Source organism: Phyllopteryx taeniolatus, chromosome 5 (assembly GCF_024500385.1).
Source record: "Phyllopteryx taeniolatus isolate TA_2022b chromosome 5, UOR_Ptae_1.2, whole genome shotgun sequence".
Taxonomy (NCBI): Eukaryota; Metazoa; Chordata; class Actinopteri; order Syngnathiformes; family Syngnathidae; genus Phyllopteryx; species Phyllopteryx taeniolatus.
Genome location: NC_084506.1, coordinates 25,426,752 through 25,446,017, shown reverse-complemented (window position 1 = coordinate 25,446,017; position 19,266 = coordinate 25,426,752). Strand labels below are relative to the sequence as shown.

At 42.5% G+C, this 19,266-nt stretch overlaps 1 protein-coding gene across 11 annotated transcripts in view; it reads left to right on the top strand.

The window, feature by feature from the left end:
* The window catches only part of LOC133478277 (multiple C2 and transmembrane domain-containing protein 2-like), a 63,409-nt gene extending 48,827 nt beyond the window's left edge, over positions 1 to 14,582 (top strand). For 8 of the 11 annotated variants that reach the window (XM_061774140.1, XM_061774138.1, XM_061774145.1 and 5 more), the window contains 5 exons: positions 255 to 296; positions 6,257 to 6,366; positions 6,462 to 6,571; positions 9,068 to 9,165; positions 13,970 to 14,582. In XM_061774140.1, coding sequence (XP_061630124.1) covers positions 255 to 296; positions 6,257 to 6,366; positions 6,462 to 6,571; positions 9,068 to 9,165; positions 13,970 to 14,029 — 420 coding nt within the window. In that variant the 3' untranslated portion in view covers positions 14,030 to 14,582. Of the gene's footprint in view, positions 1 to 254; positions 297 to 6,256; positions 6,367 to 6,461; positions 6,572 to 9,067; positions 9,166 to 12,736; positions 12,997 to 13,969 lie in introns of those variants that run through there. The other 3 variants (XM_061774144.1, XM_061774148.1, XM_061774146.1) reach the window with 3 other exon arrangements.
* The last annotated feature ends 4,684 nt before the right edge of the window (positions 14,583 to 19,266 follow it).

The window sequence follows — 19,266 nt, the reverse complement described above, 5'->3', positions numbered from 1 at the left end:
CCTGTTTTTTTGTGTGCTTACGTTGCGGCGAAATGAGTTTGCTTTGGTGTGACAGCGCTCGCGTGAAGCTCTCTTTCACCTCTTCCTTTTGTGTGAGGTCACCTCACGATGCCATCTCTATGGAAACAAGATCCTCCCAATAGGGGTGAATGTACTCAAAGGAAATTTCATTACGAGGTGTTTGTTAAAACTGCTTCCGTCCCACAAATGCCCCATTCACTTGAATCTCTCTCTGCCCTTTTATTTTCTCCCAGGTGAACATGAGCACGGGTGAGGATGACGAGGACGACGAGAAGGTATTTTATCTGGTCTCGCTCGAACATTTTTGACAGGATAATGTGTTTTGGTGGTATGTTTCAGGGTTTTACAAATAATCCAGCCACATTTTCTAATGTTTACCTTTAAGTCTAACTTTCTGGCTTAAAGAACATCTTTTTATCATTAATAGCTGCATCAAAATATGTTGTTGTGAAACGTTTCACATGCAGACATTCTGTAAACATGACTAGAAAAGTATCACTCTTAACACAGCCCACACCACAAGATAATCGGTCAGGATAATCTGTAGAGATTCGAGCCTTTGATTACTTTGGCCATTCACATTATCAACTATCAGAAATCTTTCCTTGCTCAGTATTTAAAAATGACATGACAAAGCATACCTCGCAGTATTCAATGTCTCTTCAATAAATCCACAAAGGTCCTGAAACCCTTTTTACAAAAGACATATTCACATTTTCCGACATTGTAAAACACATTTTCTGGATGGAATTAGATCTTACTGTCTAAATGGAATAGTAGCGGGTGAAATTTACTCCCAATGTAGCTGTAAAACTTGTGTTTTTGCCCAAAGGGCTTACGAGCCACTTCCACTTGTTCACGTGGTGCGAAAAATCGTAATGCATCTTTATTACTGTCTGCAGGAAAACTAAAACAACAGGAAATGTTTAAAGAGCCTGAAAATTTTGACTTCTCCCCCATGCCACGGAACACCATATTCAATTACACTCATCCCCCGCGTTTGGTGTAAGGAAGGGACAGTTAACAGGGATATGCATTATTGCTTTATGGCAATGAAGTGCGAACCTAACGTAAAGCCTGCAAGCGCTGACCCTTGCGCCGCGCGTCTAGGCCTTGCATTCATATCCATAATGCGCTCAATATATTCTGTTGTGATGACCGCAGGCTACGAGGGAGAAAAGAGGGGGGGAACATATACCAGCACATCCTGTCTGCAAGGATGATGAAACTCGCATGATATGTCTGAACACACACACAAAAGTTAACAGAAAGCAGCACTAAAAATATATATTTTTTTTATATAGCTCTGTGACAGGATTGACGCAGTGCAATTAATGTAATAGCAACGCTTCAGAGGATATTTATTACATTTGTCTTCACGTTGAACCTCTGCTTATGATCAAGGTCTTTGTAGTTTAATCGAAGAAATGCCGATGCGAGCGTCTCCCTCTCATCTTAAAGCTCTCTGAAATGTTTTTTTTCCCCTTTGCATGAGCTTCCCAAAGCCTTTTCGCACACTGTGAGAGGAAAAAAATGAAATATCTCCTTTCATTTACTAATTAAGCAGCAGCCCGTGTTTGTTTTAAGCTGTCAGCTTTAATTTAAAGTGGCTTATTTGAAAGTGGTGTTATGGTCTGCGCTGTCACTTGAGCGCGATATCGCTCGGCGAGATCAAGCCCGTGTCGCTTTACACCTCCTATCAAAGTCTGCCGTTAAAATATTTGGGGTTAAAGAGTGATCAGTTTTAAGTTTGACGGCTTCAAAGCCCCTCCGCGAACATGCGAAATACGGGCTTCTCTTCCCCCCGTAAGGAGGTTGCGATTACCACCCAAAATATGTTTTTTATTCCCCCTTCTTTCCCCCCGAGGACGGAAATATGCGAACCACGGGAACACGAAGGCATGACGCTAAAGAGAGACGAAAGGCGAACGCGGTGTTACGGCAGGATAATACACAACAGATCCTCGGCCTGTGAACAAATCTGTCCTCAGGGGTGGGAAGAAACAGCTTACAAATTATGTGTGGGCAAAGTGACTTCCCTTTGGCCTGAGGTATCAATTGTGCACACAGACGCTATTTAATCATAACACAAAGAAACAAGAGAGGCAAAACCAGTCCATAGATCTCCAATAGAACTCAACAGGGAAAGATGAAACGGGCTGGGAGCTGGTCTGTGGCTCCACTCGCTCCCAGAGGGAAGTTAAAGGGGGGTGGGGGGCAGAGGTGATGGTTGTTGGGGTGCGAGACAGGGCTGGGGGTGTGGGGTGTAAGGTTGGGGGCGGGGTGGGTTGCTCAGTTGCTCCATCACTCAACCGCGAGGAACCAGACTGTCCATGTCCATCATCTGGAGCATCCAGTCCCACGACGACTGCTTTCTGAACACATTTGAGCTTAATTGATCTGCTTGGATTTGCTCCTCGGTGGTGGGAAGTACCAGTATTTGTACTTCGTTAAATACTTCAGGTATCTGTACTTTACTTGAGTATTTTCTTTTTCGGATGACTTTGCTTTTACTCCCTACGTTTTAAAATAACTATCTTTGCTTTTTAATTCTTACTTAGTCAGAAAACTAAAACGATGTAACTAGAGTGGGAAAGTCAACCCTCGAGATCTTGGGGTCTTCTAAGGTGGACAAAACAGGGACAGCAGTGCCAATGAGGAACAACACTTAGAGAGCATTAACAAGGACAGCAAAAGATTCAGAGAAGCAAGATATTCCCCATCCGTTGCCTTATTTAAGAGAATTGATGGATGTTCTCGGCTACACGAATGATTCACGCCGAATGCGTTGTATTGTGCCAGCCTAACAACCGCCAGTGTCTGGTGTTCAAAAGCTGAGAAAAAAAAACCACAATTAAAATATATTTTTTTTGCTCAGTTCACGTTAAGTAAAGCTATGGGAACACGTTGTTTTGGCGCCCAAAAAGTTGAGCCAAGGTAATCAAGCTCTTAACAATATGCGATGTTGCGTCATGTTTTTTCTTCTCTACTCAAACACTAAGGAAGTTAATGACACATTTTTTTTTTCATTGTGCCATGTTATCAAAGCGCGTATTGTTTATTATTGAGAGACACCATTTTGTTTTACTCTTTACTTTTGTACTTATGTACATTTCAGAGTCTTATTTTTTATTGGTACTTTAAGTATCTGTACTTCTACTCAAGTACAGAGCATGAGTACTCTTGCTACCTCTGGTGCTCCTCATCATTGTCAAGAATCCTACTTGGCACTGCTTATTCTAATTAAATGAAGTCTAAATGACCCCCTCCCCTCCACACACACACACACACACACACACACACACACAAATGTCTTTTGTTTGTTTTATTTAAATTTGATGGGGAAAAAGTGGTAAGTATGACTTGCCGCCAAGGAGATGGATCATTTCATGATTTTTTTATTTATTTTTTGTGAAAAGAAATGAATAATGATAATCTTCAGAGTGCCACCTATTTATTTATACTTCAGAGGACATCTACTTGTCTGTTTTCTTTCTTTCACATATGAAAGCAGATCCGTTTGCTTTTTATTCCTACCTGCCATCGTTGTATTGGGAATGTTTGCACTTATTATACAGTATATTATATGTAATATAACAATTTCACACATCGCAGATCTCCTTTTTTGTGGGTCACTTTAACCAGTTGATGTCCCACAGTGCAGAAGAAGAGACTTTATTGATCTCACAGTGGGGAAATTTGTTGGTTAAAGCAGCAAATGATAATATACCATATAATCCAAAGAACAAGCTGTGTAAAAATAATTCAGATGAGAGGAAAGAAATTTACATACAGCATCAAGTTATGAAAAAAAGAAATCAACAACATTGTAAGATGCTGCGCACCTTGTGCTTTTAAAGTATTTGTGTGTGTTCTGTGTGGTTATTTAGTGCAATTGAACAGTCTTGTTGCGCTGGGCTCCTTTTTGCATCCAGGGTGTAAAGGTCCGACACTGAAGGAGCTGAAGAGATGCTTTTCTAAGCTACTAAGTGTCGCCTCTATAATGGGAAATAAACTACACTTGTTATAAGTATCATCGTTGCTAAAGGAGGTTCAAGTAGTAATGAAACACGTGATGAAGAGAAGCCATGCTAATCGCTAAAGCTAACTTAAATGTGAAGTAACGAATCAGTAGAAAATGTGTGATCGTTAGCACTCACTATGTTAACACAATATGTCATCATCGATGAAGCACAGGTGCATTGTCATTTTATCGTCAACATTATTTACGTTTAGCATTTAATCCCTTACTGTACTCAATGAATGTGAACCGGGCCGTTGTTAAACCCAAGGTATGCGTCCTAATATTTCCAGGTAACCTTTGGGGCATCATTAACTATGCCAATATACTACGAACTGTTGTTGGTAGTAATAAGTAGTAGGCCCACAATCATAAATGTGTACATTCACACAGTCACAGAGTGGGAACTGAATCCATGCTGCCTACAGAAGTCATGTCAGTGAACCTGTACACCGTTAGTGACGCTGACTTTTGTTACAGAAACACACAATATGCAAGCTTTTAATTCCATTCCTTTCGCCGCCCTGGCATGCTAATTGTTTAATCAACAAACTGCATTATTCCAATACTGTATGGCGTTGTTACCACAGACAAGGTTGCCAAGTAGTCTCATCGTTCATGCGCTTGCTGTATCCTGTTTTTTTAAGCTAATAATGTTTTCGGGGGGGGGTATTTACAGTATGCTTGCTTACTTTAATTCCCTCTTATGTGGGAAAGGAGAGTCACAGTGCCAATTCACTTTTCTGTCGTTTATTGAACACTAAGAGAATGATAAAACACTGAAACACAATGAGCGCACTCATGCAGGAGCTGCTGTCGGCCACAGCTCTCACCCAGCCTCTCACACACAGACTCTCCTACATCACAAGTCAACCCCACCTGGCCCCGCCTCTTAAGGCCAGATGTACAGTGTGTACACAGACACTACAATACCTATGCTTTTGTGTTCAAATCCAAAATGTGTTTTAAATGTGTGTTTCGTTAAGTGTGGTTCAGCAAGTTTAAATGTGTTTGTAGAATGTGGGAGAGGTCAAACCATAAAGTATCTCAATATAGTGGAGATTTTCACCTATTGCGGGTCGGTCTGGAACGTATCCCTGATAAACGGGGTTTCACTGTTGTGGTTTCGGTACACCTCACAACTCAAAAGTGCATGCTGTACTGATCTGAACTCTTGAGTTCAAACACTGATAGTCCCGTTGATGAGAACGTGAGCCGTTCCTTTTAACCAAAGCATATTTGCCATGCCTTTGCCTTTTTTGGGCGCCGGCGAGCCTCCAGTACGGAGCCAAGATCCGACGCCCAGTGGGGGAGGACGTGCTAGTGTGGGAATGGCTCTCTTCCTGTGGGCCTGACAGCGGGGAGTCTCTCCCCTCTTTCCCCGCTTGCAGATGCCGCGTTCCCATGGGCGGCCTCGCCAAGCCGTGATAGCGGCGTCCCGCCTGGACCACGTCAATGCACTTGTCTGCTATCATAAACATATACGGCAGACATCCTCCAGCCTCTGTGGCAGCCGCCCTCCTCCTCCCTCCTCTCTGTCATCATTCCTGTCATTATTTCCTTCTTTTGATGTGAGCCTTTTCAGGCCTCTTTAGGCGGCGTTATCTCGGCACACGTACTCCTCTCCCTCTGGAAGGCTTCACACGCATCCTTATTTTGTGCCTTGATGTGATCAAAAAGACAAACCCTCCATCCCCTTATCCCCCCTACCTCGCGCATGTTGACTCATTGCATTGCCACACTCAATTATTATGTCAATGCGTTAAATGTAAATAACGCCTCGACAGAGGGTAAAGCATTTCTGTCATGTGGAGGAAGTGTAGAGATACTCTGGGTTATTGAACCAAGATGGACAGTCTTCTATGTTTTGGAGCCAGCCCCGTGCAGGCAGCTACAATGGAGCTCCTCCTAAGTGCAAGTAAATTCTAGATGATCATTTTGATTGGGTATGCATGTGCATGTGTACGTCTCTGTGTGTGTGTGTGTGTGTGTGTGTGTGAGTGAGTGAGTGAGAGTGTCTGGCAGCCAATCACGTTTCCCTCAGTATGTCTGATCTTAAAAAAGACGGTCTGAAGTGGACATTGTTTGCTCATTACGTCCATTCAATAGACAAATCACACATAATAGCTCAGCAGACATGCTTTGCTCTTTGTCTAAGCAGCCCAATGACCAAACAGTTGACTTCATCAGAGCGTCTGTTGTTTTTTTTTTTAGGAACCTGGGAAAAAAGGTTTGATGGACAAGATACACATGGTGCAGGAAGTCGTATTGACTGTCCAAAACATTTTGGAAGAACTCGCAAACATAGGGGAGCGGACAAAGAAGTAAATGAATCAGTTTTTGTCACACAACTGACCTCATTTGTTTGAAACGTTTTGAATTTCTTTTGATTGTATTAATTCCAATTCTTCTTTCACAGCCTTTTCAACTGGTCTGTTCCGTTCATGTCATGTCTGGCCTGCCTGGTGCTCTTTGTAGCCACGTCGCTGTTATATTTTATTCCACTGCGCTACATAGTGCTCATATGGGGTAAGAACATTTACGCTGTTCTGCAAAAGTCAGATGAAAAACGTCACATAGTCGAGGCCAGACTGTTGACCAAAAGTGGGGCCGATTATATTACTATTACGATTCTAGGAGTGGATAAAATGGTGAGAATACATTTCTGTATCCGCACTTTTATCCAGAACCCCACCAAAATGTTAATTCTGTGGCCCAAACTTTTAGTCCAAGGTGTTTTTGTATATTTTTCATTCTCTGCCTGTCTTGCTGTTACCTATTTTACAGGGACAAATCAATACTGTGTGTATTAAAAAAAAAAAACAAAAAAAACAATAAAACTAGTGGTGGCTTAACACTGTAAAAACACTTTTAAATTAAATGAATTAATAAATGAAAGGGAAATACTAAAAATAATCCCCAAATTATTTAAACCCAATTTGTATTTATTTATTATTTATTGTTATTTGTTCTAGCTGGAAATGGCTTAAAAAAGTTACCAAAGAATGAAAAATGTGTTCACTATTTTATTAGTATATACGGTACATGTACAGGAGTATATACTGTACATACTTCTGAAGCCCCCCTAAAAAACTCCCAAGCTCCCCCAAAATAATGTGATAGTATGTGTTTATGTCGAAGTTTTCTTGTCTTAGCCCCATAAAATCGATGTTCAGCCCGATTAAATTTGAAGAAAACTAAGCATTCACTAGATGAGCTAGTACAACAGCAATACAATACCCCATTTCACCTTTGGAAATTTTTCATCGGCATTCTCTAAAAAACCAGGACTATACAGTATTCCCAAAAAATGTGCCTCTTCAAAAATAAATACAACTTCATTAATTTTGTCCTTAAAAAAAAAAATACATTTACAAAACTATTGATTTAGTATGCGTGTTTGTGGCACAACGGTCACCATGTGTAGCTTTTCCCTTTTTGAAATGAAACAACGTAATTTATTGCAAATTATTTTACCGACCCTCACGGGGGTGCAGGCAACGCAAATTTTTAAACCGTTGTGCTAGATTTCACTGCCCATCCTAACTTTACACCCATCATTTACAGAAGTGAAGTCCTTTTAAGATTGTTCCCATACACCTCTGCACATGCAACCAGATCAGACATCTGCAGAGGTACGCTGGGCTCCGTGTGGGCTGCGCTGGTGAAGCCCAGTGTAGGCAAAGGCCGCGGGTTTGTAGGGAACACAAAGGAGAGCGGCAGAGCTGTATATAACACAGCATGTCCTTGGGCAGTCTGAAGGCCTCTCATTATCTAGTGTGGCTATATAGCGCAGACCGTCGTCTTAGTGGTCAGGGATATGCGTTGCCCTCCACGGGCTCTCCTCCAACAGCTCGCCAGCCTACAGCCGCTCTCTGCTTCCACACAGCCTTCGACGCAATCAATACCAAAATCCCATCGTATCAAACAAAAACACGCAGACGGAGACGCTTCTCTGCCTCCCCCGTTAACCCCCTTCCCCGTGGTTCCAAGGCAAGCCTTTCAAGTTGCGAGCACATATTTAGGTCCCGGGGTTCTTTGTCTGCACGTTGAGGTGAGGGATTCGCTAGCTGCCAGTATAATAGTCCCATTACCAGAGCGCTGAGATGTGTTTTTCACTCATGTGTACGTAATATCTCACGGAGTTACACTTGAAAATGAGCAGAAGGTGGCTCCTTTTTCAAAAAAGAAATCAATACAGTGAATCCACTTCTATTAGCCGTTTGCCATTCACAAATTCACCAATTTGCGTTCCTTTTTATGTGGAACCTACCCTCAGCTATTTGCTGCACACCTTACCTATTTGTGTATTTTGTGCTCTTTATGTAACACCCAAAGCTGCAACAAAAATGGCACCGAAGCCCTGGCTAACAGGAACGTAGTAATCGGTGTCAAGGAAGTATCGTTGAAGTTATAAATCTCGACTGAGAGACTAACATCTTTGTATGTCAGGGAGAAGTTAAATTTAGCCTGGTTTGTTAATGGAAGTTAGAGCGTCTTTGCAGCATGTTCACACCCACTTCTGGTGCATTAGGATAAAGGCTTCAATAAGTATTGATTAACCAGTTAATGAAGTGTCGTGTTTACTTAATACAGTGGCGTTGCGTTCCGGCCCCGGCTGTTTTCTGAGCAGATCGGGGAGGAAAAATAACTCTTAAGACACCCCACAGCACAGGATGTTAGCTCAGGATAATCTTTAGAAACGTCCGATAATCAGGCCTTTGCTGACTTCAATTGGAAAGGAGAAAAATGCTCCGATTTGGCCCGATTGTTGCTATGTGTATATCCAGCTTGAAAAGGTCAATGTTTAAGGGGAGACTATTGTTGACAGTAAAAACAACCCAAAAAAGGATAAATGGTGCTGGGCATGACTGATACTGTATGTTATGCATTTGTCCCTTGTTTTTATTATGTTGTTTTTATATTTTATTTATTGTGGTTGGGTTCCTGGGATTGATCACCAGACCATGTGCAATGCAAAACATGTTGGTCATCCATTGATGGGCGCATTCTTCTTTTTCACAGGTGTTCTCAAATTTACCAAGAAGCTGCGCAACCCGTATGCAATCGACAATAATGAGCTGCTGGATTTCCTCAAGAGGATGCCGTCTGATGTTCAGAAGGTAAAGGGCCTTATTTTTACATACAGATAGGGAACCAATTCCCACAAGACATTTGCATTATTTGCTCTACGAGAATTCCCAAGTCTGCCGGATATACATCCTCTGGTTTTGTTTGATTATTAATTGACTGACGCCTTTTTAAAGTGGCCCCTCGGCCCAATTATCCTCAGTGAGGAGCTGTTCAAATCTGGCCAATGATCGCTGAATTCAGGTGCAGCCTCAGGGAGTAAGTCATCTATGCGCAAGTCATAAGTTTCAAGCCTTAAAGTAGTATTTGAGATGTAATATTGTCTTTATGGTGCCTCAGTAAACATGTAAAATATGAATTAAAATCGTCTACACATTCCTGAGTTCTAGAAGTTTTTCTGCTGAGAAACCTGAAATCAGGTCACTCGAATTTCTCGAGCTTATCTTCGTCACTAGCGAAGATCTCCGACTTCCCTTTCTGCTCAGGAGCCAGCGCGGTCAACATAACATACACGTCCCCTCACAAGAAGTGAGGGTTGAGTCGTCCACACGCAGGCAACCAATCAGAGGAAGGGGGCAGTCTTAGCCAAATATGGACAAAGCGGATACAAAACTGGGTCAAACAGAAGTAGCTGTCAGAGGGGCCTTTTCTGGACACTCGTATGACAAAACCAAGGTGTTTTTTTAAATGAAATTGACACTTTTATACTAAGTCCATGTTAGAGACTACTTCTATGGAGGTCTAAATAGCCAAAATACAGGACGTTGACCATTCTAGTTTCAGTCCCAGGTTACTGTGACAAAAATCAAGAAAGTTGAGTCAAATTATTACTTGGGTTAAGTAAGTCATAAGTTAAGTCATGCAATCTTGCTCAGTCTCAAAATATATTCGCACATTAGCCACTTTGCGCTCAGTATCTGTGCTTGCGTCAGTCAGATGTGCTAACACATTCACATATGAAGCTCAGGTATTTTTGCCCAATTGTGAAGGTAACGTAGCTTGGCTGTCTTTGTGGATTTTATAGAGGTGAATGAAGTTAGATGTAGTTGTTGTGGGCATTGTTGTTGTGTCTCTTTTTCACAATTTTATCAACAGCTTAAGCCTTGAATCAAAACGTAATAGTCTTGGGACCTGCTTCATTAGGTGGCCTCTGAACTCTGCATCATAGCAAACTGTACTGGTGTGTTGCCAGGTTTGCACACACTACAAACCAAACACCTTTCTTAAAATAAATAAATACATAAATAAAAGGAACCAAGTGGCACACCATCGTGAAAATGCCAATTTGCAAATATAAACACTACAGGTAAGACTTGTCAAGTCATGAAGTTTATGTCTAAGTTAAGTATCATGAATCCATAGGCCAGAGTCAGGTCGAGTCTTCCATGAGTTTTAGCCAAGCAAAGTTGCAAGTCCTAAAATTGGTGGCTTAAATCTGAGTCAAGTTCAATCATGTCACTAAAAAAAAAAAAAAAAAAAAAAAAAAAAACTTTCTTAGATGTAAAAGTACTGTTTTAACCCTAGTGCCCAAGTACCCTAAATGTACTAAATACATTTTATATATATATATATTTTTTTTTTTTTTATTGTCAATTATATACAATACCTGTTTTGATAACTTGGCACAAAGTAAAAAAAAACCAAAAAATACCTGCACACAAAATAGTTTCCCTCTTACTTTATTAAGTTGGATAACAAAGTACAGATAGCTGAAAAATCTACTTAAGTACAGATATGAAGTATTTGTACTTTGTTTCCTCCAACCACTGCCTTTGCTGCAGGATGCCGTAGGTCAATGAATGGGTGGCATGATGACACATTAGCCACGGGCGACGTGTCATTGACGTCGACGTTATAGAGCTTTCATAAAGGAGTCGAGAAATTTGTTCTGCTAGGAAATGAGGTGCCACGTCGCCCCCTTCATCTCGCAGGTAGCTCACCCCATCACTGAACCATGGGGGGAAAAATCCTGACTTTGCGGATACAGCGAGTCTCTCACCCTTGATGTCCTACCGCAGCAATAACATGGCCAACTCGTCTGTGATGTCGCTGGAGCCTGTCTTGTTTGAGATTTAGACAGCCGAGTTGGCAAAACAAGGTGGCGGATGCATTTTTGATTCCGGTTCCTTTTGTCCGTCTTTCTCCCCCGTTGGGATACAACATTTTTTTCAGCTTTGAAATAGTCTTGAGAGAAAGTACATGTTGGAAATAGCTCCAAGTCATAAGAAAAAACACCAAACAGAACATTTTTAAGATTTATCCCAAGTGCCTTTTATTATTGCTTTTGGGGGGGGCTTATCATCATATACCCAGGAGACCCCACGTAAAAAGTACAGATTTTGTTTTTGTTAACCTGGAACAATTGTCGGATGCAACAAAAACCACCACAAAGGCTGCAAACGGACTCCTGTCCTTCTTGCAAATGTGACTTGGCAATTAGCGGCCGCACAAATCTACAAAGTCGTCCTCAAACAGAGGACTTCTGACAACGCGTAAATAAGAAGCATCTGTCAGTTCTGAGCGCAGTTTCATGTTGTGATGCACCAGGCTGCGACTTTGTTCCTACACTCCCATCTCCCATTTCTAATAGTAGCCCGCCCGGCTAATTAGCATAACATTTCTTTACCTTTTTACTCAACAGATTTGCCGCCTTGTTTGAGCGCCTGCCTGTCGCCGTGCTTCAAAAGCAACTTTTTAGCATGTTTTTAGCACGGTCGTTTTCACAACACCCCATGATCACTTGAAAAACGTGCATCACCGAATCTTATTTCTTGAGTGTCAAGAAAAGCACGATTTCCGAGATTTCACAAAGGGGATGCTCAAACCTTGAGTCTTGGTTAATTTGACATGTGTACTGAACTAAAGAAGATTCCACATTTCATCACTTTTGCACAAAATCTAACAATTTTTATGGCCTGGTATTCAAATAAATGCCTTAAAAAAATCAGCTCCTAAAAGCATTTCAGCCCCCAAATGTCCTTTGGTACTTCCAGCGGTCCTTTGTCCAGGACATGTAAGCATAATTAAAAATGCAGGCAGCAATGAACAGACCTACTTTTTCATGGTGAATCCTCAAAATGATCTTCGAACTTTGACATTAGATAAACCTTTACAATGTGCCATATGCTATCTGTCTGGGATACCTTCAAAAATCTCAGACTTTCTGTTCAATTTCAGCCAGAAGAAGTAAGAAATCTTTGCAAAGAGAGGAAAAGGTACAAGTTGTCACGAGTTTTTACCCCTTACTGAAGTGCAAGCAAAGAATCACCTTCGTTATACAGAAGTGAGAGAGACAGAGAAGAAAAGGAAACAAAGAAAAGAAATACACCCCTCTCATTCCCACAACATTCTCACACAATTTGCTTCTTCCAGCTGCACTCAAAGTTATCTTCTTGGGAATGGGTGCATGCAGAGGATGAGAACGGAAGAGAAGAACAGCGAGTAGTCAAAACAATCCATGTCACACATGAGTACTGTGCTGACTAGGAGCTATGGAACAATAAAATGTAAAGGTTATACAAAACTAATAGAACTAATATTTGGTATATATGAAACATACATTTTCCAACTCAATAGTTAGAATTTCTCAACCTTGCACACCAGTTTAGGCTCTTTCCCTGACGGAGAGGTGACGTAACCAGGGATCGGACCACCAAGGTCTCCGCCCAGCTCACACTGCGTCCTGACCCCCTTGGCTCACAGGTGGTGAGCCCTTACGAAGGAGGACCCACATTGCCTCTTCGGGCTGTGCCCGGCCGGCCCCCATTGGTGCGGACCCGCCATAGAGCCCCGCCTCCAGGTATGGCTCCAGAGGGGGTCCGATGGCCCCCACCCACCCATCCACCCCCGGACCCCAGTTTCACCGATGGATACAAAATTGGGTTGACGTCCATCATAACTTAGGTGAAAAAGTCTCAAGTACCCATAATCAAAATTGATCCAGAAGTTGGCCATTTGAGTTTGAAGCAGTCATTTTGGGCAAATTCCAAGGCTCACACTTTGACGAACTCCGACTACGATAACTGACCAAGCGAGACCTAATTGAAAGCAGCTATGTAGACAGATATGTGATGCAAACTATTGAAGCATTTTTACTTATACCAATGAATGTCTGTGCAATATAGCGTCAAAGTTCTTGGACCACAATAAACACAATTACAGCAAGGCTTCACAATAAAAAAGGGGGAGGAGCCTGACATTAGTTTCACTAATTGGGTGGACATGTCTATCATAAGCAGACACACAAAATGTCACAAGGACCCATGCATGTAACGGAACGAGAAGTCGGCCATATTGGTTGGAGGCAGCTATTTTGGGAAAATTCTAGGGCTTGTATAGGGTATCTGCCTAAATGACGCCTATCTGAGGTATCTGAGACAGATGGTTTTTTTGCCTACCGCTGTCTAATGTGGGAAGAGCATGGCAGGAAGGTTTGATGACCTTCTCGAGGAGAACATGGGGGTGCGAGGGATGGTTCACCACCGTTTGCAGCTCTAGTGTTTTCCTTGGACTTGGACCTTAGGGTATAGTTACAGTAAAGTTACAGTAAGTTTCAGTGGCTTTGCAGCTTATCTCAGGTGTTGATTTCTGCTTCTAATATTGGGATTGGGGTGCAGAATGAGGAGTTGGTACAAACCCTTGATTCCTGAAATCCTTCCTGTGCGTGATTAATCCCCTCTGCTCCCATGTTTTAAAAAAATGATTCATAACATTGCAAGCCGGCCTTGCTTCCCCCCCGCCACTGCACTGGCTTCTCCTCAGGGGAGCCATTACCGTGCGCTCGGCTGAGCTCGGATTACCTGCCTCCCGCTAAAAAACTCCTGGTTGTTTTCGCAGGTGCACTACAACGCACTGAGAGCGCCCAGCAGCCAGAACCTGCCACGCAAGAAGAAGTAATAGAGCAGAAGTTCGACCCAGTCCGCCTGACAAACAACGCACCGGTGCCACCCGAGCTCCACCGTAGCGCCCCGACTCGGCCCCCTCGCCCTCCAAGTCGTCCTCTGACTCGTGTGTTTGCCTCCCCGGCTGTCAGCAGGAGGAGGAAGAGGAGGAGGGCAGCTCATGGCCCCGTCAATCACCAGCTGGGAGGTAAAAATAAAAAAAGAGCATTGCCTTAGTCTTTGGATGTAATTTAGAGGAGGAATGAGGCCAACCTCAGATCTCCTCTTTTTTTTTTGCATCTTATATTCGCCCCAAGCCAAACTTAATGCCAGGCATAACAATTCATGGAAAACAAACTATGGCAATATATTCCCCTTGATCCGTACGCTAATATCAAAAGTCAAAGAGCGTCACATCTTTCGGATCAGCGGATCTTTGTTTTTGCACTGCTGTCCTTTTTTGGTAAGGATGTTGTATCAATGCTGTCAGTTTTTTAAATCTCTGCAACTGACTTTTCATACTGTGGTCTTGTTATTTAAAAAGAAATAAATGTCCTAAATAATCTCCATCAGTCTGTGAATCATTTCAGTGATTCCCAACTACTGCGCCGTCTGGTGTGCCTCGGGATATCATCCAATGTTAACTTCTTGGTCAGGAAAAAAATATTGATTTCATCTACCTCTGCAAGTGATGTGTAATGACAGGCAGAACAATTAAGTGCTGTTCCACTGGATGGAAGAAAGTTCAATTCATCATTTGAGTAAATTGAGATTAGATCCTGATTATTTCAGTAATATACCTTTTTAGGGACAGTTTTGTTTGGTGGCGTGCCGTGAGATTTTTCTAATGTAAAATATGTGCCTTGGCTCAGTAAATGTTGGGAACCACTGCTCTATTTCAATGCAGGAGGGGAAAAAATGCTGACAATATAAAATAAACATAGTCAGAGCTGATCTGAGGTTTGGGGCGGTGTTTGTTTTTATCTGATGGGTGGGGGGTCTGATGGGACAGCGCAGCCCCTCCATCTCCTCTGCAGTACCCCAGTGGTGAAAGAGCATCCATCTGTGCTTTGTGAAGACTTTGATTGGCTCGGGGGTGGGGACCCCAGTGGAGCCCCGGGCGATCTCTTTTTTGACAGGCTGATAGAGACATCACTTGGCTCTCCCAGGAACTGCCACCAGGGGTCCGTTTCAAAAGTGAGAGGGAGGTGTGGAGGTGACCCCGGAGCTTCTGACGAGCTAATCCCCCCCCACACACACACTGGCTCACAAAACCCGCCTCCAGGTCGTGGCTCTGCTCGGGCTCGGGGGCCCTGTTTTGGCTGTGGTGCGCTTTAGGTGTACCATCAGATCGCTGGCAGAATACCCAAAGATGTGTCAAGAGGAGTAACTAATTAAAATATACTACTTGAATACGCTTTTGGATTTTGATCAACTTCAAATCGTAACATGGGCCAATAATACTTGTCTATATAGTAAAGCGGGGAACGGTGAACCACCGTTAATTGCAGGGGACACGTGCCAAACCCACCCTATATAGAGGTACCATCAATACAACTTTTTGATAGTTTTACGCCTTCCACATGCTTTAAACATATTTAAACTTACTTTTTAAAGTATTCCTTTGCGCCTATTCTCACTCTTTGCTCGCACAGTTCTCCAAATCAAAGTGAAAGTGTGCTTGCTTCAAGCTGCCACTGTCCGTTGAAGTTTACTGTCAAACTGACACAACAAACTAAATAGAATTAAAACATTGTATAGTTAAACACCAAAATGTTTAACCACATCACATAATTCCCTTAGCTTATAGCTAACATATAATGTGATGATTAGATGATGTTACGGTCATTACAAACCTTCAAACAACTGCAACTTTTAATACACATGAAGAAGCAACACATGCAAGCAAAGCATACAAGAATACTCACATGCATATGTTCTCTCTGCTCTGTGGGAACAACAAATATTAAAATGGAAAAATATGGTACTGTATATCGCTGCAGGGGGGCCTCTTCTTCTTGCTGGTATTGCACTTCATCTCTTTCAGTCGAGCTCAGTGCTGCCTAGCATGTTACGGCACAACGTGGTACTACTACATTGCAACTCTAAATTCAGACTTTCTTGTATACCGTAAAAACCTTAAAATAAATAATCAAATAAAAAGCGATCCCATAAAAATCCATAATATAGCGGGGGCCAAACAATAACTGCGCCATAGCGGGGGAACGATTGTACAGTGAGACTGCAATACAGTATTGTGCAACAGTCTTAGGCCACCATTCCATGTATACTGTTTTCGCAATGTCATGATTATGAAAACTAGAATCTAAGTAAAAGTAAAGTGCCAGTATGATTCTAGGGGTTGGACAGTTCCTGTGGTATAACATTGACTCACATGATGGGAAAAAAGCACCCTTATTAAGAGCTTTACAAAAAAGGATTTAATTAAATGTGAAATGTAAAGTTTTGTGTATTAATTTGTGCAAACCCACTGTGTCCTATTAGTTCATGTGTCACAAATAATATTGACTACTGGAAAAGACACATCAAAACAAAGCTAGCAGTGGCCGAGGACTGTTGCACATTACTGTATGTGAACCGCGAAATAGCGCGGGATGACTGTGTATTAATTAAATTGGTTTCAAATGAAACGCTTGGTTGCTGCCACGTGATAACAGTTCACATGTGAATGAGTTGTTGTGCTTCCAAAGCTGTCAGATGTGTGCAGTGTGTATCACTGAGTGTATTAGGGACTGAATTGCCTCCTCCCAAAGGATCATAAAGAAGAGTGTGACAGCAGGGTTATGCAGTTGTTGCACGCACCGGTGCTCTTAGACTGTGAAGACATGCCATTATATTTAGAGAATTATTTATCAATGTGTTTTCTCCCAAAGGGGAAAATAAAGTCCCAGAATGCAATATGGTCCAAGAATCCAACACTGGTCCCTGGATGTTTTTACACACTTGCTAATGAACATAAACCACACAGCAGCACTCACACTGTGTGTGCGTGTGTGTGTGTGTGTGTGTGTGTGTGTGTGTGTGTGCGCGCGCGCGCGCCTATTTTATTTTTTTTTTTTAAACCAGCGGTTCTCAACTTTTGGTTCCAGGGAAGATTTATTTTTTCCCCCCCCAAGGGCCCCTCATAATCCTAAAGCCAATGAAACATACTGTTCCTACCACGTGTACACCTAAATGCATAAGAATTGCCAACAAGTTGACTATTTCTGAGGAAATATAAGTTGTTATATGAGTCAAATCTTATTTTCCAACACTCAAACACACAAATACAAAATGAAAACACTCACAAGCAGCTCCAGTAAAACTCAAGGCCAGATGGACACAGAGACGTGTGTCCTGACGTCAATCACTAGGCCACGCCCCTATAAAGACACACAGCTCAGCGGTTGTAACTTCTGGCTTATGCCAACCGAAGTCCATCCATCCATCCATTTTCTGAGCCGCTTCTCCTCACTAGGGTCGCGGGCGTGCTGGAGCCTATCCCAGCTGTCATCGGGCAGGAGGCGGGGTACACCCTGAACTGGTTGCCAGCCAATCGCAGGGCACATCGAAACAAACAACCATTCGCACTCACAGTCATGCCTACGGGCAATTTAGAGTCTCCAATTAATGCATGTTTTTGGGATGTGGGAGGAAACCGGAGTGCCCGGAGAAAACCCACGCAGGCACGGGGAGAACATGCAAACTCCACACAGGCGGGGACGGGGATTGAACCCCGCACCTCAGAACTGTGAGGCTGACGCTCTAACCAGTCGGCCACCGTGCCGCCCCAACCGAAGTCGTATATAAATAAAGTCTGGCCAGCTGTGTGTGTGGGCACCATTCGGTTACCCACCTTATTTAGTACCAGTATGTGCCTTATGATTGCTTTCGCTGTCAGCTTATCCCTACCGATATTCATGAACAAATATTTCAAGGGACTTCATTGTGTATAATATTCCATAATGCAATTATGTATTTAATACATGCCTTTTTACAGTATAGGGCTTTTTTGTGCTGAACCTCACATTAACACCTACGGGTCAATTCAGAGTCTTCAATTAACCTACCATGCATGTTTTTGGGATGTGGGAGGAAAGCGGAGTGCCCGGAGAAAACCCACGCAAGCACGGGGAGAACATGCAAACTCCACACAGGCGGGGTCGGGATTTGAACCCCGGTCCTCAGAACTGTGAGGCAGACGCTCTAACCAGTCGACCACCGTGTCGCAGAAGTATGTCCAGTACAAGTTAATTATTAACACACTAAAACAATTGAATTTGAGCAAAACTTAATGGCGACCAGCTTCTTACCATAAAGAAACAATTAGCCTCACGTTTCAAAAACAAATGGTCACTTTATTTTCATTTTTAAAAGAATACGTTGTCTCTCTTGGTTTCTCAGGAAACAAATCATCCGTACGCCTCGTCCGGGACGCATGCAACAGCCTACGGCGACACAACAAACCATTTGGGCAAAAATCCACTTACAAAAAGGCAAAAACTGGACAAAGTCACCGCAGTGAACTGCACGCCTATGGGGGAAATGGAGACGCTGGGTAACGACATAGTGACCATAAGCTTATTTAAGCGATGACAGAGCAGTGCGGTGCGTTCACAGTGTCCACTTTCTTTATGTATGACTTTGATGCCAGCGTATAGCGATTTATGCTTTATAAAACCAGTTTATTTCTTTACATTTTAAAAAATGTTTTATACAATGCAGCGCATTTCTTCATTAAAACACATTTTGTTTTCGAAACAAACAAAAAAAGGATGTCATTCCTGTAATAGTACACCTTTTGTTTGATGTAAAAAATCATAGAGCTTTTAATTGGCCTAATTCTAATGTAGAGAGGAGATAGTGGGTTTTTTGTTTTTGCACGCCACTCCCTGTATGTAGATGTGTGTTTTTTAAAATGATACATCATCATTTATTGCAAATTATTTTTGCAGACCCCAGAGGCTTAAGAACCACTGTTAAAAACTCCCCAGTAGTTGTTTTGTTCATGGTGTGGCAGTGATGTCTTCATCTGGCTGTCAAAAAAGGAAGCGCCTGCAGCTGTTGCGGACCACCTCCCCTTTACATACACACACACATACACACACCCAGAGCCTGTCACACCGCTTGTTTCCATGGCAGTCCTTCAGGCAGCACCACAGGCACTGTTTGTGTCTGTGTTTGTGTGTGGACCCCCATACAACCTGTTTTCCTCTCCATGCAGACGTTCCTCTGATGTTGAGCCCTAGGGCG